This window comes from Coregonus clupeaformis, chromosome 9 (assembly GCF_020615455.1).
Source record: "Coregonus clupeaformis isolate EN_2021a chromosome 9, ASM2061545v1, whole genome shotgun sequence".
In the NCBI taxonomy this organism is placed as follows: domain Eukaryota; kingdom Metazoa; phylum Chordata; class Actinopteri; order Salmoniformes; family Salmonidae; genus Coregonus; species Coregonus clupeaformis.
Window position 1 is genome coordinate 36863591 of NC_059200.1, and position 26948 is coordinate 36890538.

The 26948-nt window shown below is 43.0% G+C and overlaps 1 protein-coding gene across 5 annotated transcripts in view; it reads left to right on the forward strand.

Moving 5' to 3' along the window:
• Positions 1 to 26948, forward strand: part of LOC121573909 (CAP-Gly domain-containing linker protein 2-like) — a 92719-nt gene that overhangs the window by 10023 nt on the left and 55748 nt on the right. For all 5 annotated transcript variants that reach the window (XM_041886308.2, XM_041886311.2, XM_041886310.2 and 2 more), the window contains exon 3: positions 7413 to 7954. In XM_041886308.2, coding sequence (XP_041742242.2) covers positions 7413 to 7954 — 542 coding nt within the window. The remainder of the gene's footprint in view (positions 1 to 7412; positions 7955 to 26948) is intronic.

The window sequence follows — 26948 nt, forward strand, 5'->3', positions numbered from 1 at the left end:
CAAGTTCTCATTTACAACTGCGACCTGGCAACTGCGATCGATTACAACTGCGATCTCAAGGCCATCAGACTGTTAAATAGCCATCCCTAGCACATTAGAGGCTGCTATTATTGAAATCACTGGCCACTTTAAGAAATGGAACACTAGTCACTTTAATAATGTTTACATATCTTGCACTACTCATCTCATATGTATATACTGCATTCTATTCTATAATATTCTACTGTATCTTAGTCCATGCCGCTCTGTCATTGCTTGTCCATATATGTGTATATTCTTAAATCCAATTCCTTTCTAGTTTTTTGTGTATTGGGTATATGTTGTGAAATTGTTAGATATTACTTGTTAGATATTACTGCACTGTCGGAGCTAGAAGCACAAGAATTTCGCTACACCCGCTATAACATCTGCTAAACACGTGTATGTGACAAATAAAATTAGATTAGATTTGATTTGATTGTCAGTTCGTAAATTCAGAGCGTTTCGCTCTCGGAGCGTTCAGAGCGCACGCTGGACGCTCTGGCCGAGGAGTAGGGTTGATCCGAGCGTTCTGGTCTAACAACAGCAGTCACGCGCCCAAGCTAACTGGTTAACGTTGGCTATCTTGCTAGCTACTTCCAGACACAAATGAGAGAACAGCTCACTCTGACCATTTTACTCGCCCTAGCAGAGCTGGTTAGGCTGTTTATATGTTATCCAGAGCATTGGTGACTGCTACTGTGCTGTTGGCAACAATTGAATTACGCTTTTTTGCCAACCTTTACTGACACCGGCCATATTTAAGTGGTGTTGAGAGTTCGTAAATTCGTCAGTTATTCTGCGCTCTGGCACACTCAGACGAGAGTGCTCTGAAATCGGGGGAGATAGCTAGAGCTAATTTACCAGCTACATCTATCGACAGTTGTTGCAGTGACATCATAAACATTCTATTGCAATGGTTACTTGCATAGTGGAGTCTTTTGTTGAGACATTTTGTTGAGACAATTTACCATAATCCCAATTCATAATGTTACTACCCAGCATTAATCTGCAGGTAGCTAACCAACCAGGTTCAATGTTAGCTAGCTAACATTAGGCTATAAGTAGCAATGCAAATGCCTCTGAGATACTAATAATATTACTACACAGATCATACACGTAATGTTAGCTAGCTAGCCAGCCAGCTAACGTTAGCTATCTAGCTAACAGTATACTTTAACTTGAAATGAAAACGACTTTCTGACAAAATTTGAAACGTGTAATATCTAAAAATGTAGCTAGCTAGACTATCTTACCCGTATACATGGATGGATGCTTCTCCCTCTCTGTCACGGATGCCATGGTTGCCCTTTGTTGGAAGATGTAATCCGAAGTTTTATACAACAGCCTTCTGTGTGTTCTCTTTTCGGCTCCGTCTGCATATTTGCAATCAAACGCCAGAGTTTTCTCCATCTCCTTAGCTATCATACTCTAATTCCACTGATTTCAAAACTCGGTCCTCAAGAAAGTGGAGAGCAACACTTATGTGGTTCAACACGTGATAAAAAAAAGCTGCATTAGAAAGGATTACCTACACATACTGACCAGCTCATGTTATAGACAGAAGCGTGCTACATGGCAGACCAATCTGAACTCATCTCTCTGCATGTCCAGCCCACTCATTATCTCAGCCAATCATGGCTAGCGGGAAGGTTGCTGTCTTTGTCCATGGCTAAACCAACTAGACTTGTAATTTAACAATTGTATTCGTATTTACAGATGGCATACAAGTTTGTTATTAAGGCACATGATAGTTCACATGTTCCAGAAGGCATTTCTGCCCCAAAACGCATTTTGATAAAAAAATAAGTTTACGTTCAAATGGCGCTCCTGTGAACTAGTGAGGCGCGACATACACCTAGTTTCCTGAAACAAGTCACATTTGCTCTAGTATTTTTATGAGGAAATAACATCAGTTTATTATTAGGGAAGCCAAAGTAATTTTCAACTTGGACAACGATGAGACAGCCTATAGGGAGGAGGTCAGAGACCTGGCCGTGTGGTGCCAGGATAACAACCTCTCCCTCAACGTGATCAAGACAAAGGAGGACCGAGCACACCCCCATTCTCATCGACGGGGCTGTAGTGGAGCAGGTTGAGAGCTTCAAGTTCCTTGGTGTCCACATCACCAACAAACTATCATGGTCCAAACACGCCAAGACAGTCGTGAAGAGGGCACGACAAAGCCTATTCCCCTCTGGAGACTGAAAAGATTTGGCATGGGTCCTCAGATCCTCAAAAAGTTATACAGCTGTACCATTGAGAGCATCCTGACTGGTTGCATCACAGCCTGGTATGGCAACTGCTCGGCCTCCGACCGCAAGGGTAGTGCATACGGCCCAGTACATCACAGGGGCCAAGCTTCCTGCCATCCAGGACCTCTATACCAGGCGGTGTCAGAGGAAGGCCCTAAAAATTGCCAAAGACTCCAGCCACCCTAGTCATAGACTGTTCTCTCTGCTACCGTCTAGGTCCAAAAGGCTTCTTAACAGCTTCTACCCCCAAGCCATAAGACTCCTGAACAGCTAATCAAATGGCTACCCGGACTATTTGCATTGTCCCCCCCCACCCACTTTTTTACGGTGCTGCTGCTCTCGGTTTATTATCTATGCATAGTCACTTTACCTCTACCTACATGTACGTATTACCTTAATTACCTCGACTAACCTGTGCCCCCGCACATTGACTCTGTACCGGTACCCCCTGTATAAAGCCTCACTACTGTTATTTTATTGTTGCTCTTTAATTATTTGTTATTTTTCTATTTTTTCATATTTTTCTATTTTTTACTTATCTACTTTTTACTTCAGTTTATTTTATTAAATACTTTCGTAACACTTATTTTTCTTAAAACTGCGTTGTTGGTTAAGGGCTTATAAGTAAGCATTTCACTGTAAGGTCCTGTTGTATTCGGCGCATGTGACAAATACAATTTGATTTGATTTTTAAGTCTCTGAAAGCTTTCAGTTCTTAGTCAGAGAGAGAGAGAGAGAGACTATTTGCACATAATATGACATTTGAAATGTCTTTATTCTTTTGGAACTTTTGTGAGTGGAATGTTTGCTGTTAATTTTCATTGTTTATTTCACTTTTGTTTATTATCTACTTCACTTGCTTTGGCAATGTTAACATATGTTTCCCATTCCAATAAAGCCCTTAAATTGAGAGAGAGAGAGAGAGAGAGAGAGAGAGAGAGAGAGAGAGATGAAGAGAAAGAGGCAGAGAGAGAGAGAGGGAGAGAGCAAGAGAAGAGCGAGGGAGTGTGAAGGGGAGGGAGGGGGTGTTTTTAAGGAGTTGTGGTGGGGTGATTTTGTGGGATTCAGATGGTGGTGGGAGGTGGCCAGGCACAATAGTGAAATATAGGCCTGTGTTCTTGCTCTTCCTCCTGCCCGCCTCATTTTCCCTTCGATCTCCCAGCCACTGGGACTAGCACTGCAACAGTCTTTTGGGTGCGTGCTTGTTTGTCTGGCTGGGACTTGTAGAGGGAGAAGGGGGTGGGTAGGGTTTTTCTTTTCTCTGTGTGACGTGGCACACATGGTGTTGACAAAGCTTACACATGTGACACACACAACATGCACAAGCAGGAGCGTGCTCACACACACACACACACACACACACACACACACACACACACACACACACACACACACACACACACACACACCCTGCTACTGCACATGACATTACATATAGCACCTGCTATTGCACATACTTTATTACCTCACACATACACACCAACACAAACATACTGCATAGTACACACACATTACCTACACAAGCACACACACATGACCTCACAGGAACATTGTCCTCATAGTCGTGTAGCAGATGTGCAAAGCTTTGTTTGGTAAAAAAAAGTATTTGTGTTTTGAAGGTATAATAACTTGAAATATGAAGGGTACATTTTAATGTACACTAGCAACTGAAAATCAGAGGCTATGCCCATTTCTATAAGAGTCCCAAATAAAATGGAAGTTCAGATTTAATAGGCCTTTTCAAACACACATTAGTTATGGTCAGAAAGAGTAGCTGTTAGAAGCAGGGGCTGCGTCCCAAATGGCCACATATTCCCTAAATAGTGCACTACTTTTGACCAGAGCCCTATGGGTCCTTGTCAAAAGTAGCACTGCACTACATAGGGAATAGTTTGCCATTTGGGACGTAGACAGGGTTTCATCCAGCATCGCATCTGCTAGTCTTTGCCAATTAAGACTAGAGTGTGAATTTATCAGTGCTGCTTGAACATAATCTCCACACAAGCTAGATACTGATGTTTTTCCTACTTATATACCTGCTGAAACACCCAGGCCACTTATGATGAATCAAGTGTGTATTTTGTGTTGGCATCAAAATACACTTGCCTTAATGACATTGTTTGATTTTGTTTTATGTACAACATTATTGTATTCTGTATGGGCAGCGCACAATTGGCCTAGCGTTGTCCAGGGTAGGGGAGGGAATGGCCAGCAGGGATGTAGCTCAGTTGATAGAGCATGGCGTTTGCAACGCCAGGGTTGTGGGTTCAATTCCCACGGGGGACCAGCATGAAAAAAAAAAATAGATATGTATTCACTAACTGTAAGTCGCTCTGGATAAGAGCGTCTGCTAAATAACTAAAATGTAAATGTTAAAATGTAACCCCCATCAAGATTGACGTTATAATCACTCTTCATGCAATTACAGTGTATGGATTTCTAATTAATTAACGTAAAACACATCTGTAAAAAAATAAAAAAAATACTAATATGTCTTGATTGCATAAATATTCAACCCCCTGAGTCAATACATGTTAGAATCACCTTTGTCAGCGATTACAGCTGTGAGTCTTTCTGGGTAAGTCTCTAAGAGCTTTGCACACCTGGATTGTACAATATTTGCACATTATTCTTTTTAAATTCTTCAAGCTCTGTCAAGTTGGTTGTTGATCATTGCTAGACAGCTATTTTCAAGTATTGCCTTAGACTTTCAAGCGGATTTAAGTCCAAACTGTAACTAGGCCACTCAGGAACATTCAATGTTCTTTTGGTAAGTGTATATTTAGCCTTGTGTTTTAGGTTATTGTCCTGCTGAAAGGTGAATTTGTCTTGGAAAGCAGACTGAACCAGGTTTTCCTCTAGGATTTTGCCTGTGCTTAGCTCTATTCTGGGGGTTTTTCCTCCCTAGTCCTTGCTGATGACAAGCATACCCATAACATGATGCAGCCACCACCATGCTTGAAAATATGAAGAGTTGGACTCAGTGATGTGTTGTGTTGAATTTGCCCAAACAGAACACTTTGTATTCAGGACATAAAGTACATTTCTTTGCCAAATGTTTTGCAGTTTTACTTTAGTGCCTTATTGAAAACAGGATGCATGTTTTGGAATATTTGTATTCTGTACAGGCTTCCTTCTTTTCACTCTGTCATTTAGGTTATTATTGTGAAGTAACTACAATGTTGTTGATCCATCTCCAGTTTTCTCCTATCACAGCCATTCTACTCTGTAACTGTTTTTAAGTCACTATCGGCCTCATTATGAAATCCCTGAGCGGTGTCCTTCCTCTCCGTCAACTGAGTTAGGAAGGACACCTGTATCTTTGTAGTGACTCCATGTATTGATACACCATCCAAAGTGTAATTAATAACTTCACCATGCTCAAAGGGATATTCAATGTTTGCGTTTACATTTTTTACCCATCTACCAATACATGCATTGGAAAACCTCCCTGGTCTTTGTGCTTGAATCTGTGTTTGAAATACACTTCTCGACTGAGGGACCTTACAGATAATCGTATGTGTGGACTACAGAGATGAGGAAATCACGTTAAACACTATTATTGCTCTTATTTCCATGCAACTTATTATGTGACTTGTTAAGCACATTTTTACTCCTGAACTTATTTAGGCTTGCCATAACAAAGGGGTTGAATACTTATTGACTTAAGACATTTCAGCTTTTCATTTTGTATTAATTTGTAAAAGTGTATAAAAACATAATTCCACTTTGACATTATGGGGTATTGTGTGTAGGCCAGTGACACAAAATCTAAATGTAATAGCTTTCTGAAGGCACTGTACTTCCATAAATGCCATTGTAAGACCCCATTAAGTTTAAAAACTAAATTATCATGCCTATTGGTAAAGCTAAAACCCACATTATTTTGTTCAAAGTAGTACCCATTTTGCAAACAATATCAGTCTCACAACATATGGGAGCAATTGGGGCATAAAAGCAGCCATTGGGCCCCATCCCCCACTCTTGGGGTTTCAGAGAGACAGTCCTGGTTGTGTGTAGGCCAGTGACACAAAATCTAAATGTAATAGCTTTCTGAAGGCACTGTACTTCCATAAATGCCATTGTAAGACCCCATTAAGTTTAAAAACTAAATTATCATGCCTATTGGTAAAGCTAAAACCCACATTATTTTGTTCAAAGTAGTACCCATTTTGCAAACAATATCAGTCTCACAACATATGGGAGCAATTGGGGCATAAAAGCAGCCATTGGGCCCCATCCCCCACTCTTGGGGTTTCAGAGAGACAGTCCTGGCACCAACCGCAAACCCCCACACACACACACACACACACTCACAGCTTAGCTGCCTTGCTACAGTTAACAGCTCGTGTCTCTCTCACCAGAATGGATAGTGCTCATCTAAACAGCATGTGTCAAACATCAAAGCACCGGTCAAATCATCATTGCATTAGAGATAATCTCACAGACCCAGTTTTCATTAAGAAGTAGAGTAATGGCTAACCTCGCATAAACTCCACTGTTGTGTTGGATGCAGCATGGGCCGATTCTTCACTGAGCCGTTTTGTGATATGACGAAATTGGAAAAATAGATGCTTGAGTGACAGGATTTTGAATGCATTGTTTTCTATTTATTCAACCCGCCCGCCACCCACCCGCTCTTCATCCAATCAATATTTCATGACCCTAAACCCGCCCGCCCCGTGGATATAACCGCGGGTACTGTGGGTTATGCGTCAAACCCACGAATCACTAGTATAGATGTTCTACATTTGTGTTTATAATGACTGAATTCCTTATTTCAGCAGTTTGTGTTGCATGCATGATAATATTGGACTGTAACCTGCATACAACACAACATATTAATCCTCTAGACTAGCTACATTGTTTAGTTGATTATTTTTCACATTATTTGTTTGTAGAGTTGTATGTATCGCCTTTTCTCTCCCCACTTTAGCGCTTTTGTTCCTATGGCCTGCACTGCTCTACAGCATTGTAATCAAAGACCATACATACTGTAGATCCATCGCCATTTGAATGAATATAGGAATTATCTGATTGTAACCTATACTCTATGTCTACCATACTAATTAATGTAAATAGGAATTCCATGGTTGTAGCCTACATGATCTCATACTCTATCTCTCTCTACCCCCACAGACTCCCCACACAAGCAGACCTCCCCACTCCCCAGCAGCAATGCCTCAGACAAGTCGTGCTCCAAGACATCTGAGGTGGGGGACGACGTCCTGGGGGACTACGTAGTTAGCGAACGCGTCTGGGTCAACGGCGTCAAACCGGGCGTCATCGCCTACCTGGGTGAGACCCAGTTCGCCCCGGGACAGTGGGCTGGGGTGGTCCTCAACGACCTGTTGGGAAAAAATGACGGCTCTGTGGGCGGCGTGCGCTACTTTGAGTGCCAGTCACACCAGGGCATCTTCACGCGCCCCTCCAAGCTCACCAGGCAACCGGTGGGCGAAGGGAGCGACGGCCACTCCACTGATTCGCTGACAGCTCAGAACCTGACGCTCCATGGCGTCAACGGGGCTTCGCCCGCTGGTCAGCGCGTGGTTATGCCACTCAGGGAAGGCATGCTCAACAGCTCGGTGAAGACGGGTAACGAGTCAGGTTCCAACATGTCCGACAGCGGCTCGGTCAAGAAAGGCGGGGATAAGGACCTTCGAGTGGGAGACCGCGTGCTGGTGAGTCCATGTCCACATACACACGCACACATTAACATGCACGTACGCACACACACACACACTCACACTCACACACACACAGTGTTGGGTTACCAGTGTGGTTCAGACATAGTTTCTAGGTCAAATATACTGAACAAAAATATAAACACAACATGTAAAGTGTTGGTCCCATCTTTGATGAGCTGATATGAAAGATCCCACAAATGTTCCATACGCAAAAAAAGCATATTTCACTCAAATTTTGTCCACAAATTTGTTTCATCCCTGTTAGTGAGCATTTCTCCTTTGCTGAGATAATCCATCCACCTGACAGGTGTGGCATATCAAGAAGCTGATTAAACAGCATGATCATTACACAGGTGCACCTTGTGCTGTGGACAATAAAAGTCCACTCTAAAATGTGCAATTTTGTCACACAATGCAATGCCACAGATGTCAGAAGTTTTGAGGGAGCGTGTAATTGGCATGCTGACTACAGGAATGTCCACCAGAGCTGTTGCCAGAGAACTGAATGTTAATTTCTCTACCATAAGTCGCCTCAAACGCCGTTTTAGAGAATTTGGCAGTACGTCCAACTGGCTTCACAACCGCAGACCATGTGTAACCACGCCAGCCCAGGACCTCCACATCTGGCTTCTTTACCTGCGGGATCGTCTGAGACCAGCCACCCGGACAGCTGATGAAACTGTGGGTTTTCACAACCGAAGAATCTCTGCACAAACTGTCAGAAACCGTCTCAGGGAAGCTCATCTGCGTGCTTGTCACCCTCACCAGGGTCTTGACCTGACTGCAGTTTGGCGTCGTAACCGACTTCAGTGGACAAATGCTCAGCATCGATGGCCACTGGCACGCTGGAGAAGTGTGCTCTTCACAGATGAATCCTGGTTTCAGCTGTACCAGGAAGATGGCGTCATGTGAGCAAGCAGTTTGCTGATGTCAACGTTGTGAACAGAGTGCCCCAATGGTGAAGGTGGGGTTATGGTATGGGCAGGCATAAGCTACGGACAATGAATACAATTGCATTTTATCGATGGCAATTAGAATGCACAGAGATACAGTGATGAGATCCTGAGGCCCATTGTCGTGCCATTCATCCGCCGCCATCACCTCATGTTTCAGCATGATAATGCACGGCTCCATGTCGCAAGGATCTGTACACAATTCCCATTCTTCCATGGCCTGTATACTCATCAGTCATGTCACCCATTGAGCATGTTTGGGACGCATGTACTACAGTGTGTTCCAGTTCCTGCTAATTTCCAGTGACTTTGCACAGCTATTGAAGAGGAGTGGGACAATATTCCACAGGCCACAATCAACAGCCTGATAAACTCTATGCGAAGGAGATGTGTCGCGCTGCATGAGGCAAAATGGTGGTCACACCAGATACTGACTGGTTTTCTCAGTCATATGAAATCCATAGATTAGGGGCCCAATTAATCTATTTCAATTGACTGATTTCCTTATATGAACTGTAACTGTAATGAACTGTAATTGTTGCGTTTATATTTTTGTTCACATTTTGCAACTTTCATACCCACGTAGTATCAAGACAAAACCACTCTGGAAAAAACAATGTGTAAATGTTTTTCACTGTATGAAACATATGATGGAAAATTATGTTGTTGACATGAAGAGCACGTTTGCTTTGACCCTCGCTCCATTGATATAAGTTTGTTTTCGCAATAACCTTCCCAACAGCCTCCGCCCACTAGAACTACTCATCAACCAGCACCAGCTTTCAAGGCCCTAAACTGTGAGGTTGAAACCCTGAGTAATCAGTCATTACCACTGGCATTAACATCCAGTAGTACCTAAATGACAAGGTAGCACCGTGCCTATTCCCTCATGGGTTGTAATGGGGATCTAAAGGCCTAATGGACGCCCAGTCACTAACATCCCCTGCCTAGTTAGAAGGATCGTGTTATCGGGGGTTTGGGCCAAAACAAAGTCTGCGTCCAAAATGGCACCCTATTCCCCTTGGTCCATAAGGCTCTGGTCAAAAGTAGTGCCTTATAGGGAATAAGGTGCCATTTGGGAGGCACGCATAGACAATCCAGACGACCCTGTTAGTCAGAGACGGAGATCCCTCATCATATGTCGTTAGAGGGAAGACGAATGCTTTCTGAAAAGAGATACAGCTTCTGTGGCCAAATATACATGAGTAACGTCTCATGTTGCTCTAGCTTTGATCTATGTTAAAGGGCCACCCAGAGCCTGCATGGGAACGTTTTCTTGTAGTCGGCCATGTTATGTTAACTTCACTGGAGGGCACTTCTGCAGCTGTAGATTAGGAAGGAGAATGCAAGGTTTTTGACTAACTTAATCTTGACAAGAGTTGTGTTTGACTTGTACTTTTCGCGACTTGCAGGGTTACAGGATTAACAGAGTTGTAAAATTTTTGCCCACTGCTTTTTAAGACCACATGTTGCTATCTCATCAAGTAAACAGCGACTAACCCCACTTCTAGAGGCGTCTGGCTATAGCCTCTTACTGTAATGAATGGCAGTCTATGCACACACTGGACTCTACCCACATACAGTGAGGGAAAAAAGTATTTGATCCCCTGCTGATTTTGTACGTTTGCCCACTGACAAAGAAATGATCAGTCTATAATTTAAATGGTAGGTTTATTTGAACAGTGAGAGACAGAATAACAACAAAAAAATCCAGAAAAACGCATGTCAAAAATGTTATAAATTGATTTGCATTTTAATGAGGGAAATAAGTATTTGACCCCCACTCAATCAGAAAGATTTCTGGCTCCCAGTTGTCTTTTATACAGGTAACGAGCTGAGATTAGGATCACACTCTTAAAGGGAGTGCTCCTAATCTCAGCTTGTTACCTGTATAAAAGACACCTGTCCACAGAAGCAATCAATCAATCAGATTCCAAACTCTCCACCATGGCCAAGACCAAAGAGCTCAGGGACAAGATTGTAGACCTACACAAGGCTGGAATGGGCTACAAGAAACATAAAAGAACTGTCAATCTCCCTCGGCCTGGGGCTCCATGCAAAATCTCACCTCGTGGAGTTGCAATGATCATGAGAACGGTGAGGAATCAGCCCAGAACTACACGGGAGGATCTTGTCAATGATCTCAAGGCAGCTGGGACCATAGTCACCAAGAAAACAATTGGTAACACACTACGCCGTGAAGGACTGAAATCCTGCAGCGCCCGCAAGGTCCCCCTGCTCAAGAAAGCACATATACAGGGCCGTCTGAAGTTTGCCAATGAACATCTGAATGATTCAGATGAGAACTGGGGGAAAGTGTTGTGGTCAGATGAGACCAAAATCGAGCTCTTTGGCATCAACTCAACTCGCCATGTTTGAAGGAGGAGGAATGCTGCCTATGACCCCAAGAACACCATCCCCACCATCAAACATGGAGGTGGAAACATTATGCTTTGGGGGTGTTTTTCTGCTAAGGGGAAAGGACAACTTCACCACATCAAAGGGACGATGGACGGGGCCATGTACCGTCAAATCTTGGGTGAGAACCTCCTTCCCTTAGCCAGGGCATTTAAAATGGGTCGTGGATGGGTATTCCAGCATGACAATGACCCAAAACACATGGCCAAGGCAACAAAGGAGTGGCTGAAGAAGAAGCACATTAAGGTCCTGGAGTGGCCTAGCCAGTCCCCAGACCTTAATCCCATATAAAATCTGTGGAGGGAGCTGAAGGTTCGAGTTGCCAAACGTCAGCCTCGAAACCTTAATTACTTGGAGAAGATCTGCAATGAGGAGTGGGGCAAAATCCCTCCTGAGATGTGTGCAAACCTGGTGGCCAACTACAAGAAACGTCTGACCTCTGTGATTGCCAAGGGTTTTGCCACCAAGTACTAAGTCATGTTTTGCAGAGGGGTCAAATACTTATTTCCCTCATGAAAATGCAAATCAATTTATAACATTTTTGACATGCGTTTTTCTGGATTTTTTTGTTGTTATTCTGTCTCTCACTGTTCAAATAAACCTACCATTAAAATTATAGACTGATCATGTCTTTGTCAGTGGGCAAACGTACAAAATCAGCAGGGGATCAAATACTTTTTTCCCTCACTGTACTCACACAAACTTACACTGAGGTCCCAACACACACATACACACACACTACATGCGACACACACACGGCATGCGTGAACATGCATACTGACGCCACACAGTGAAGTCGGTTCTGATTTGGTTAGATTCTTTAAAAACATATCAGGAAAAAAATAGTTGTATTTAATGTTTTTAACATTAAATGCACTATGCATTATGTGGGTTGAATGCTGTAACAACACAGAATAAAACGATTCACCTTTTACTGCAGTGGGCTAAATCAGGGTCACACAGAGTGTTTCTTGGTAGTCTTAAACAAATCTACTTTGAAACAAAAGTATACACCTCACATACATGGTTATGGGCTTAAAAAAAAAGACTCCTGTACCATGTCAGATATAGAGTTGAAATGTATTCAATTTTGAGTTTGTATCACAATATTACACTTTATATACATCACAGAAGACTGAAATATAACAAAACTGTTCAACATAGAAACACCGGATTTTCTGCAGGTTTTTAAAAATAATGTTTATGAATTATGAAATTATTTAAAATATTAATAACATTCCACCCATGAGGCCACTAGGTCATTTGACTACAGTCAAGTGGTACTAAAAGTCCCATAATGGTAGTGACTCCCCATGACTGCTTATCACTTATTAACTATCAGTTACTCACAATATTTTACTTTATTAAAATATTCCAGTTGTTGTGTATATTACATTTGTTTTATTTGATGACTTTATTATTTCATTCCAAGTCATCTCATCTCTATAGAGCTGCTGCCTATGCTGTCTGACAAAATCACTATTTTAGTAGTTCTTCAAAGTAAATAAGGCATACTTATTTAAATGACTGCTGAATACCAATATCTCGCAAAGCAACTGCTCTCTATATATCCCCTTTTGATCGCGCATTCTTCTGTCTCTTACATAGCAGGTATAAAAGAAACACAGACTGAACAACTTGCCGCACAATGGATTATGGTCATTGTAGTTAATTATCACGTTTTCTGCGCTAAACTATTTAGAACATTGTTGGCCTGTTGGAAACTACAGCTCCCAACTACATCGCACAGTTCGGGCATGATCTGATTTATCTCTAGAGAAACTGCAGCGCATTGAGCTCACAAAAAAACAAAAAAACAATGGAATTCAAATAATTGTACCAACGTCAGGTCAATTTCCCTGAACGAAAATATAAATGCAACATGCAACAATTTCAAAGATGTTACTTAGTTACATACAGTTCATATAAGGAAATCAGTCAATTGAAATAAATAAATTAGGCCCTAATCTATGGATTTTACATGACTAGGAATACAGATGTGCATCTGTTGGTCACAGATACCTTTATTTTTTTTTAAGTAGGGGTGTGGATCAGAAAACAAGTCAGTTTCTGTTTGTGACCACCATTTGCCTCATGCAGTGCGACACATCTCCTTCGCATAGTGTTTATCAGGCTGTTGATTGTGGCCGGTGGAATGTTGTCCCACTCCTCTTCAATGGCTGTACAAAGTTGCTGGATATTTGCGGGAACTGGAACACGCTGTAGTACATGCGTCCCAAACATGCTCAATGGGTGACATGTCTAGTGAGTATGCAGGCCATGGAAGAACTGAGACATTTTCAGCTTCCAGGAATTGTGTACAGATCCTTGTGACATGGGGCCGTTCATTATCATGCTGAAACATGAGGTGATGGCGGCGGATGAATGGCAGGACAATGGGCTTCAGGATCTCGCCACGGTGTCTCTGTGCATTTAAATTGCCATTGATAAAATGCAATTGTGTTTGTTGTCCATAGCAATAGCACACTGAAGAGCACACTTCTCCAGCGTGCAAGTGGCCATCAAAGGTGAGCATTTGCTCTGTTGCACCCGGCCGCGACCGGGAGACCCATGGGACGGCGCACAATTGGCCCAGCGTCGTCCAGGTTAGGGGAGGGTTCGGCCGGCAGGGATGTTCTTGTCCCATCGCGCACTAGCGACTCCTGTGGCGGGCTGGGCGCAGTGCATGCTGATACGGTCGCCAGATGTACAGTGTTTCCTCCGACACGTTGGTGCGGCTGGCTTCCGGGTTAAGCAGGCATTGTGTCAAGAAGCAGTGCGGCTCGGCTGGGTTGTGTTTTGGAGGAGGCACAGCTCTCGACCTTCGCCTCTCCCGAGTCTATACAGGACTTGCAGCGATGGGACAAGACTGTAACTACCAATTGGATATCACGAAATTAGGGAGAAAAAGGGGTAATAATAAAAATAAAAAAAGGTGAGCATTTGCCCACTGAAGTCGGTTACGACGCCGAACTGCAGTCAGGTCAAGATCCTGGTGAGGACGACGAGCACTTAGATGAGTTTCCCTAAGACGGTTTCTGACAGTTTGTTCAGAGATTCTTAGGTTGTGCAAACCCACAGTTTCATATACTGTCGAGGTGGCTGGTCTCAGATGATTCCGCAGGTGAACAACACAGATGTGGAGGTCCTGGGCTGGCGTGGTTACACGTGGTCTGCGGTTGTGAGGCCTGTTGGACGTACTCAAATTCTCTAAAACGACGTTGGAGGCAGCTCATGAACATTCAATTCTCTGGCAAAAGCTCTGATGGACATTCCTACAGTCAGCATGCCAATTGCACACTTTTTCAAAACATCTGTGGCATTGTGTTGTGTGATAAAACTGTACATTTTAGAGTGGCCTTTTATTGTCCCCAGAACAAGGTGCACCTGTGTAATGATCATACTGTTTAATCAGCTTCTTGATATGCCACACCTATCAGATGGATGGATTATCTTGGCAAAGGAGAAATGCTCACTAGCAGGGATGTAAACAAATTTGTGCACAGAATTCGAGAGAAATAAGCTTTTTGTGCGTATGGAACATTTCTGGGATCTTTTATTTCAGCTCATGAAACATTGGACCAACACTTTCCATGTTGCGTTTATATTTTTGTTCAGTATAGTTGTTTAAAAAACGAAAAATAACCGACATTTCGGTTAATCGCTCAGCACTACGCCACACACCCACACACAACCTCAAACAAAATTTAAAAATGTAGACCTATCCCATCTTTGCTAAATATGTTAACTTGAACCTGTTTGCAGTCCACATTGTTCTAAGTAATTGCATGACTTCAATGTTGACACACTGATATAGGGGCTAGGCCTACTGTAAATTGCATTATGGCTGAGCATGTACATGCCAAATGTTGTCAATAAGTATGATTACATTCACAATTTCTTTTGCAAATAATTCAAATCAAATTCTAAACAAAATGAAACAACAACTTGTTTTAAATAGGCTATGTCTAAATACACTTACAGGCACCATAATTGCTTCCCGTGGGCATATAATATTAAAACAACGCAGACTACAGAGGGTTTTACACACATCTAAACTTTTCATAGTAGCTGGACAAAGATCCAATATAAAGAGAAAGGGAGAATGTCCACTCACCCTTATACTGCTCCCAAATATAATGTTTTATTATACATATTGGAACCATCTTACAGATCGCATTCACACTTCTCCAGAAGTTGCATTGCATGCGCGCCACGGACGTTCTCACCATAAAACCAGGACAGTGAAAAAAAGTTTGGTTTTAATACAATTATAAGGCGGCGCACAATTGGCCCAGCGTCGTCCTGGTTAGGGGAGGGTTTGGACGGGGGGGCTTTACTTGGCTCATAACGCTTTAGCGACTCCTTGTGGCGGGCCGGGCGCCTGCAGGCTGATTTCGGTCGTCAATTGAAGAGTGTTTCCTACGACACATTGGTGCAGCTGGCTTCTGGGTTAAGTGGTCGGGTATTAAGACGCACGGTTTGGCGGGTCATGTTTCGGAGGACGCATGACCCTGCCTTCGCCTCTCCCGAGGCCGTTGGACAGTTGCAGCGATGAGACAAGATCGAAATTGGATGTCACGAAATTGGGGAGAAAAAGGGGGTAAAAAAATTAAAAATAATGTATGCAGTGCATTCAATAAGTATTCAGACCCCTTAACTCTTTCTACATTTTGTTACGTTACAGCCTTATTCTAAAATGGATTTTAAAAAAAATTCCCCTCATCAATCTACACACAATAACCCATAATGAAAAAGCAAAAACAGGTTTTTATAAATCTTTGCAAATTGATTACAAATTAAATCACAAAATATCACATTTACATAAGTATTCAGATCCTTTACTCAGTACTTTGTTGAAGCACCTTTGGCAGCGATTACAGCCTCGAGTCTTACTGGGAATGACACTACAAGCTTGGCACACCTATATTTGGGGAGTATCTCCCATTCTTCTCTGCAGAACCCCTCAAGCTCTGTCAGGTTGAATGGGGAGCGTCGCTGCACAGCTATTTTCAGGTCTCTCCAGAGATGTTAGATCGGGTTCAAGTCCAGGCTCTGGCTGGGCCACTCAAGGACATTCAGAGACTTGTCCCAAAGCCACTCCTGCACTGTCTTGGTTGTGTGCTTAGGGTTGTTGTCCTGTTGGAAGGTGAACCTTCGCCCCAGTCTGAGGTCCTGAGCACTCTGGAGCAGGTTTTCATCAAGGATCTCTCTGTACTTTGCTCTGTTAATCTTTCCCTCGATCCTGACTAGTCTCCCAGTCCCCGCCGCTGAAAAACATCCCCACAGTATGATGCTGCCACCACCATGCTTCACAATAGGGATGGTGCCAGGTTTCCTCCAGACGTGACGCTTGGCATTCAAGCCAAATAGTTCAATCTTGGTTTCATCAGACCAGAGAATCTTGTTTCTAGTGGTCTGAGAGTCTTTAGGTGCCTTTTGGTAAACTCCAAGCGGGCTGTCATGTGCCTTTTACTGAGGAGTGGCTTCCGTCTGGCCACTGTACAATAAAGGCCTGATTGGTGGAGTGCTGCAGAGATGGTTGTTCTTCTGGGAGGTTCTCCCATCTCCATAGAGGAACTCTAGAGCTCTATCAGAGTGATCTTCGGGTTCTTGGTCACCTCCCTGGCAAAGGCCCTTCTCCCCCGATTGCTCAGTTTGGCCGTGAGGTTCTTGGTGGTTCCAATCATTTTCCATTTAAGAATGATGGAGGCCACTATGTTCTTGGGGACCTTCAATGCTGCAGAAATGTTTTGGTACCCTTCCCCAGATCTGTGCCTCATCACAATCCTGTCTCGGAGCTCTACAGACAATTCCTTCGACCTCATGGCTTGGTTTTTGCCCTGACATGCGCTGTCAACTATGGGACCTTATATAGACAGGTGTGTGCCTTTCCAAATCATGTCCTATCAATTGAATTTACCACAGGTGGACTCCAATCAAGTTGTAGAAACATCTCAAGGATGATCAATGGAAACAGGATGCACCTGAGCTCAGTTTTGAGTCTCCTAGGAAAGGGTCTGAATACTTATGTAAATGAGATATTTCTGTTTTCTATTTTTAATACATTTGCTAAAATTTCTAAAAAACAGTTTTTGCTTTGTCATGGGGTATTGTGTGTAGATTGACAAGGATTCTTTTCAAAAATCAATTTTAGAATAAGGTTATAACGTATCAAAATGTGGAAAAAGTCAAGGGGTCTGAATACTTTCCGAATGCACTGTATATACACTACCAGTCAAACGTTTTAGAAACAACTACTCATTCAAGGGTTTTTCTTTATTTTTACTATTTTCTACATAGTAGAATAATAGTGAAGACATCCAAACTATGAAATAACACATATGTGATCATGTAGTAACCAAAAAGGTGTTAAACAAATGAAGATATATTTTATATTTGAGAATAGCCACCCTTTCAAATAGCCACCCTTTGCCTCGATGACAGCTTAGCACACTTTTGGCATTCTCTCAACCAGCTTCACCTGGAATGCTTTTCCAACAGTCTTGAAGGAGTTCCCACATATGCTGATCACTTGTTGGCTGCTTTTCCTTCACTCTGCCGTCCGACTCATCCCAAACCATCTCAATTTGGTTGAGATCGGGGGATTGTGGAGGCCAAGTCATCTGATGCATCACTCCATCACCCTTTCCTTCTTGGTAAAATAGCCCTTACACATCCTGGAGGTGTGTTGGGTCATTGTCCTGTTGAGAAACGAATGATATTCCCACTAAGCCCAAACCAGATGGAATGGCGTATTTCTGCAGAATGCTGTGGTAGCCATGCTGGTTAAGTGTGCCTTGAATTCTAAATAAATCACAGACAGTGTCACCAGCAAAGCAACCCCACACCATAACACCTCCTCCTCTATGCTTTACGGTGGGAAATACACATGCATAGATCATCCGTTCACCCACACCGCGTCTCACAAAGACACGGCGGTTGGAACCAAAAATCTCGAATTTGGACTCCAGACCAAAGGACAAATGTCTCCCGTCTAATGTCCATTGCTCGTGTTTCTTGGCCCAAGCAAGTCTCTTCTTATTATTGGTGTCCTTTAGTAGTTGTTTCTTTGCAGCAATTCGACCATGAAGGCCTGATTCACACAGTCTCCTCTGAATAGTTGATGTTGAGATGTGTTTGTTACTTGAACTCTGTGAAGCATTTATTTGGGCTGCAATTTCTGAGGCTGGTAACTCTAATGAACTTATCCTTAGCAGCAGAGGTAACTCTGGGTCTTCCATTCCTGTGGCGGTCCTCATGAGAGCCAGTTTCATCAAAGCGCTTGATGGTTTTTGTGACTGCACTTGAAGAAACTTTCAAAGTTCTTGAAATGCTCCGTATTGACTGACCTTCATGTGTTAAAGTAATGATGTAATGTCGTTTCTCTTTGCTTATTTGAGCTGTTCTTGACATAATATGGACTTTGTCTTTTACCAATTAGAGCTATCTTCTGTATACCCGCCCACCTTGTCACAACACAACTGATTGGCTCAAATGCATTAAGAAGGAAAGAAATTCCACAAATTAACTTTGAAGGCACAGCTGTTAATTGAAATGCATGCCAAGTGACTACCTCATGAAGCTTGTTGAGATTATGCCAAGAGTGTGCAATGCTGTCATCAAAGCAAAGGGTGGCTATTTGAAGAATTTCAAATATAACATATATTTTGATTTGTTTAACACTTTTTTGGTTACTACATGATTCCATATGTGTTATTGCATAGTTTTTTTTGTCTTCACTATCATTCTACAATGTAGAAAATAGAAAAAATATAAACCCTTGAATGAGTAGGTGTTCTAAAACTTTTGAACGTATATATATATATAGATAGATAGATAGATAGATAGATAGATAGATAGATAGATAGATAGATAGATAGATATATACATACTGTATACAGTGGGGAAAAAAAGTATTTAGTCAGCCACCAATTGTGCAAGTTCTCCCACTTTAAAAGATGAGAGAGTCCTGTAATTTTCATCATAGGTACACGTCAACTATGACAGACAAAATGAGGAAAGAAAATCCAGAAAATCAAATTGTAGGATTTTTAATGAATTTATTTGCAAATTATGGTGGAAAATAAGTATTTGGTCAATAACAAAAGTTTCTCAATACTTTGTTATATACGCTTTGTTGGCAATGACACAGGTCAAACGTTTTCTGTAAGTCTTCACAAGGTTTTCACACACTGTTGCTGGTATTTTGGCCCATTCCTCCATGCAGATCTCCTCTAGAGCAGTGATGTTTTGGGGCTGTCGCTGGGCAACACGGACTTTCAACTCCCTCCAAAGATTTTCTATGGTGTTGAGATCTGGAGACTGGCTAGGCCACTCCAGGACCTTGAAATGCTTCTTACGAAGCCACTCCTTCGTTGCCCGGGCAGTGTGTTTGGGATCATTGTCATGCTGAAAGACCCAGCCACGTTTCATCTTCAATGCCCTTGCTGATGGAAGGAGGTTTTCACTCAAAATCTCACGATACATGGCCCCATTCATTCTTTCCTTTACACGGATCAGTCGTCCTGGTCCCATTGCAGAAAAACAGCCCCAAAGCATGATGTTTCCACCCCCATGCTTCACAGTAGGTATGGTGTTCTTTGGATGCAACTCAGCATTCTTTGTCCTCCAAACACGACGAGTTGAGTTTTTACCAAAAAAGTTATATTTTGGTTTCATCTGACCATATGACATTCTCCCAATCCTCTTCTGGATCATCCAAATGCACTCTAGCAAACTTCAGACGGGCCTGGACATGTACTGGCTTAAGCAGGGGGACACGTCTGGCACTGCAGGATTTGAGTCCCTGGCGGCGTAGTGTGGTACTGATGGTAGGCTTTGTTACTTTGGTCCCAGCTCTCTGCAGGTCATTCACTAGGTCCCCCGTGTGGTTCTGGGATTTTTGCTCACCGTTCTTGTGATCATTTTGACCCCACAGGGTGAGATATTGCGTGGAGCCCCAGATCGAGGGAGATTATCAGTGGTCTTGTATGTCTTCCATTTCCTAATAATTGCTCCCACAGTTGATTTCTTCAAACCAAGCTGCTTACCTATTGCAGATTCAGTCTTCCCAGCCTGGTGCAGGTCTACAATTTTGTTTCTGGTGTCCTTTGACAGCTCTTTGGTCTTGGCTATAGTGGAGTTTGGAGTGTGACTGTTTGAGGTTGTGGACAGGTGTCTTTTATACTGATGACAAGTTCAAACAGGTGCCATTAAAACAGGTAACGAGTGGAGGACAGAGGAGCCTCTTAAAGAAGAAGTTACAGGTCTGTGAGAGCCAGAAATCTTGCTTGTTTGTAGGTGACCAAATACTTATTTTCCACCATAATTTGCAAATAAGTTCATTAAAAATCCTACAATGTGATTTTCTGGATTTTTTTTCTCAATTTGTCTGTCATAGTTGACGTGTACCTATGATGAAAATTACAGGCCTCTCTCATCTTTTTAAGTGGGAGAACTTGCACAATTGGTGGCTGACTAAATCCTTTTTTCCCCACTGTATGTAATGTAGGCCTGAATACAATTCATAGATACAAGAATGTTAGCTCACTGTTTTGCTCCTCTCAAACTTGATCTTTTAATAATAAAGCTTTGGTGATTAAGATTTATTTCCAAGCAGTCTCACGAGCCAAACACTTTATCAACGGTCTTGACTAGCCTACTTGATTACATTGGGGAGGATTTCTTTTTTTACTGTTTTATGTTTCTAAATACAAAGTACACAGGCACCAAAAGCACATCTTATTCCATGCACAAATGGGCAGTGTGCGTCACGGCTGTATAGGCTTAATTTCCGCCGTCAAAATTCATGCCGTAACCAACTGCGTTGCTGCTAAAACCAGCTTTTGGTGGTGTTAAATATCCCAACCAGCGCTGCCTGATATTAGCACTTTGGATCATGTTAAGGACATGCCTAAAATATTTCCACCTCTCCCATCTGAGCACAAGCTTGCAGATGTTAGACAGGTAAATTACTGAACCTGGTGTTAGGGCTGGAAAATGTCAGTGCGCCAAGTTTTACATGACGTAATTGCAAACTAACGTGCGTTTGACACTAGCGCTACCTTAACGCCAGCTGAAAATAGAGCCCATAAAATTATCTGTAAGGTCCCTCAGTCGAGCAGTGAATTTCAAACACAGATTCAACCACAAAAACCTGGGAGGTTTTCCAATGCCTCGCTATTGGTAGATGGGTAAAAACAATTATAATATTAAATATCCCTTTGATGATGGTGAAGTTATTAATTACACTTTGAATGATGTATCAATACACCCAGTCACTACAAAGATACAGGTGTCCTTCCTAACCCAGTTGCCGGAGAGGAAGGAAACCGCTCAGGGATTTCACCATGAGGCCAATGGGGACTTTAAAACAGTTACAGATTTGAATGGCTGTGATAGGAGAAAACTGAGGATGGATCAACAACATTGTAGTTACTTCACGATACTAACTTAATTGACAGAGTGAAAAGAAGTAAGCCTGTTGTAACTCAGACGCTGGGAGTCAGGAAGCAGGTGCAGTTGGCGAGTTTAATAGAACACAAACAATAAACAATAGAAAAAAAGGAGCTGTAATCGCTGCCAAAGGTGCTTCTACAAAGTATTGACTCGGGGTGTGAATACTTATGTAAATGACATATTTCGGTATTTCATTTTCAATAAATGTGCAAACTTTTCTAAAAACATGTTTTCACTTTGTCATTATGGGGTATTGTGTGTAAAATCGATTTAGGCTGTAACACAACAACGTGTGTCACGCTCGTCTAACATAGAGGACCAATGCGCAGCGTTGAAGGTGAACATATTTTATTACTATAAATGATCACACGATCAAAAACACAAACGAAAACGTGACGTCTACGGTTTCACACAAACCGAAATGAACAAGAAACCACAAACACAACGTGAAAGACAGATAGTTAAATATGGCTCCCAATCAGAGACAACGAGCCAACAGCTGACACTCGTTACCTCTGATTGGGAGTCACTCAAACAAAGAAATACAATAACCTAGAACCCACAACAAAACATAGAAACTAACACCCTGGCTCAACATACGAGAGTCCCCCGAGCCAGGGCGTGTCAGTACCCCCCCCTAAAGGCGCGGACTCCGACCGCGCCAACGAAACACAACAGGGGAGGGACCGGGTGGGCACTCCGCCTAGGCGGCGGATCCGGCTCCAGTGGAACAGGCACGTGCCGTGCCGGACCGACGACGCACACCACTGGCTTGGTGTGGGGAACAGGCACGGGCCGTGCTGCACTGACGACGCACACCACTGGCTTGGTGTGGGGAGCAGGAGCGGGCCGGACAGGGCTGACGAACCGCCCCACAGACTTGGTGCTGGGAGCAGGAATGGGCCGGACCGGGCTGGCGACGCGCACCACAGACCTGGTGCGGAGAGCAGGAACGGGCAGAGCCGGGCTGACGAGACGCACCACAGACTTGACGCGGGGAGCAGGAATGGGCCGGACCGGGCTGGCGACGCGCACCACAGACCTGGTGCGGAGAGCAGGAACGGGCAGAGCCGGGCTGACGAGACGCACCACAGGCTTGATGCGGGGGAGCAGGAATGGGCCGGACTGGGCTGGCGCGCACCACAGACCTGGTGCGGGGAGCAGGACAGGGCAGAGCCGGGCTGACGAGACGCACCACAGACTTGATGCGGGGAGCAGGAATGGGCCGGACTGGGCTGGCGACGCGCACCGCAGGTTCGGGTGCGGGGAGCAGGAATAGACCCGGACCGTACTGGGGACACACACCACTGGCTCTACACCGGGATCTGGAACGGGCCGGACCGGACTGGCAACACACGCCAGTACCTCTCGCCGTGCCTCCACACCTTCCATCCCCTCTTCTACCAGTGGCCCCCGTAACCCGGCGGCCTTCTCCGGCAACCCACTGGACCGCTCTATCGCGGCCTCCTGCTGGTCCGCCGTCGTGAGCCCCCCCCTAAAAATTTTCGGGGCGTCTCTCCTACCCGTGGACCACGTCTCCATATCCCTCGCCAGCTTCTCGCCCTTCTGCCATAATGTCAAGCCCTTGTCTTCCTCCCTCGGCTTGACCCAGTCCAGGAGGCGAAGGAGATCTGTGAGGGATCTCCCTGGCGATGGCTCCTGAACACGCTGCTTGGTCCCATCTTGGTGGTTTCTTCTGTCACGCTCGTCTAACATAGAGGACCAATGCGCAGCGTTGAAGGTGAACATATTTTATTACTATAAATGATCACACGATCAAAAACACAAACGAAAACGTGACGTCTACGGTTTCACACAAACCGAAATGAACAAGAAACCACAAACACAACGTGAAAGACAGATAGTTAAATATGGCTCCCAATCAGAGACAACGAGCCAACAGCTGACACTCGTTACCTCTGATTGGGAGTCACTCAAACAAAGAAATACAATAACCTAGAACCCACAACAAAACATAGAAACTAACACCCTGGCTCAACATACGAGAGTCCCCCGAGCCAGGGCGTGACAACGTGGAATAATTCAAGGGGCATGAATACTTTCTGAAGGCACTGTATATGTACATAGCTACCTCAATTACCTCGTACCCCTGCACATCGAATTGGTACTGGTACTCCCTGTATATAGCCATGTTACTTTTACTCGTTACTGTTATTCGTTATTCACTGTGTATTTATTCCTCGTGTCACTATTTCTATTAAATAAAAAATATATATATATATCTTTATCATGCATTGTTGAAAAACAACCTGTAAGTAAGCATTTTACTGTTAGTCTACACCTGTTGTTTATGAAGCAATTTGGCAAATACAATTTGAATTGATTTTGAGTTAATTCGGTTTTAGCAACATTCAGTCAAAAAGCCTGAGAATCTGTCAATATACTTGTACTTCATGCATATTTTAGAACCATTTCATGACTTGCCATTAGCAGGGTTGTAACGTTTTTGCTCACAGCTATTTAAGATCACACGTCGCGATCTCCTCAAGTAACCTGCAAGTAACCTTCTAGACAGGTCTGGCTAATGTGGCTATTGCCTATTACTGTAATTAATAGAAGCTAGTGCTATTCTAGCAATGTCTAATCAAAATGCTATAGAAGCTGTCAAAGTGAAGGAGATGTTTGAGGAACAATCTGCCAGGATGGACCCCTGTTGAACCCCATTAGGAAGATATTTTTCCCGTAGAATTCCCAGCGCTGCTCTCAAACCAAGGACAACTCAATGTCATTTAAACTGCATGCAGTCTGGACTCCAAACAATACCTTCTCAAGGTGCTGCACTTCATTAGGACGCAAACATTTCAAATCGGCGTGTGATTAATATCTCAAAGCCATACCCCACACATATGCTTTCAGTTCGGAAGAGTATTAGGGCCAAGCAAAAAAAATAATTTAAAAAAACGGTGATGTACTTTTTTGTGTGTTTTTTTCATGGATAATACTTCAAAATCTAAACATTTCTAGAATAAAGTCACATTATTTCCAGAATAAAGTTTAAATTCAATTTTGAGAATAAAGAGTACATTTAATTTCATGAATAATGTCAAAATGTTTAGAATAAAGTCGAAATTGTGAGAATAATGTTCCAGTTATATTTCAAGATTAATGTAGGGGATTTGGTTAATTGCATGCCTCCCTGGCTCCCTGTTAAAATGCTTGAGTTAGATGACCTGGTGAAACTATACTTTAGAATTGGCTTTAATAACAAGGAAAGCAAGACTCTTTTAACACAAAATAACCATATTATCATAAGTATTAGGACCTTGAAGAGGTTGTGCAGCAGATAGGGTATTTTCAGAAGGAGGAACCACACGGACTTGGATGAGCTATTGGCCTTTGTGCAAAGTGAAATCAACAGCAATGTACGGAATACATATTATAACTTCATCATTCCTTCTCCTCAGATCTCACCCAGTCAAATGATAACCATGCACTAGTCAAGTGTCACACCCCCTCCTCAACCCTCCCCTAGTCAATATCAACTCTGCACTAGTCAAGTGTCATTCCTCCTTTTCAACCCTCAGCTCTCCCCTAGTCAATATCAACCCTGCACTAGTGAAGTGTCACTCCTCCTTTTCAACCCTCACCTCTCCCCTAGTCAAGTATCAACCCTGCACTAGTCAAGCTTATAACTCCACATGTGTTGTTGTGGTTGTCAGCTCTTAGCATGTATTTCGGCCAATGGAAAAGCTAATTATTGTGAATAAGTGCAAGGGGTGAGAAGGAGAAGTGAGGCTTGACTAGAGCAGGGGTGATAACTGACCAATGCAGGGGTGAGGAGGGTTTAAGAGGGATGGTGACACTTGACTAGTGCAGGGTTGATACTTACATTTAAGTCATTTAGCAGACGCTCTTATCCAGAGCGACTTACAGTTAGTGAGTGCATAAATTGTTTGTTTTTTCATACTGGCCCCTCGTGGGAATCGAACCCACAACCCTGGCGTTGCAAACGCCATGCTCTACCAACTGAACTACACGGGACCTTGAGGGGTGAGGTCTGAGGAGGAGGGGTGACAGAGTTCCTAATATGTATTCCGTACAACTGTGTACAGTGCTCCGTGCTGATGATCCAGCGGTCGCATGTGATTATGGCTGAGAAAATTATCCTGCTGTACTGCTACCTAATGGTGTTCCGTACATCACAGTGTTACGTACACTTGACCTTATTGTTGCACCAAAAATTGTCAGGTCAACTGTAATATTAATACCATTGTAAAGCACAATTTCTCCCCTTTACAGCAAAATCAACGACGAGACCTCCACGCTGCCCGTCTCTGCATGATTAAAGAAGGCAATGGAGCTTCGCCGGGTCTTTTAAAAAATGGCCTTTACTTCAAGTAAATTGCGGCTGTCACGGCTTTTGAGAGTCATGTTGGCTCGCAGTGACTATTGACTATTGATTGAATTAACTATTGATGAACTCACGATTAATTAACTTTACACTCATTGATAATGTCTTGATAAATAAATAAATACCGTTAAATATATGAGATACACAAGGTAGGGAACTTTATTTTCAGAGGGAATGGATGTGATTCTGTTCAAAGAGAGAGATGAAGGAACATAATGTTACTTTATATAATGTTAATGAACAAAGCATGAGAATGATTAGGGTTAATATTATAACTTCCAATAGCACAAGATAAATAATTTGATAAACTACTTAACGTTAGTAAATTACTGTATAAAGCAACAATATTAATATAAAAAAGAAATATAACAACTAACAACAGTTGTAACCCGAACTCACATCTGTCCTCTTACTCCATCATATACACTGAGTGTACAGGAACACATTACATTTACATTTAGGTCATTTAGCAGACGCTCTTATCCACCTGCTGTTTCCATCAAATATGCAATAACGTTATGTTGGATTACATGGAAATGATATCCACATTTGTGAGTCCATTTCCTTGGCACTATCTTAATAAATGATGTTGCATGAACACAAAAAAAAATACATATTTAATTGTATTTTGACAGGAAATGTCTGGAAAGGGAAAGGCCCAACAAGAGCCCCAGAAACGGCGCTGCTACACCTCCGAACAGCTACAGGCTGCTAACGAGGAGTAGAAGACAGGGAGGATCCTGAGGGAGGTGGCTCGTGCCTCATGTCAGTACCTGTTTACAGG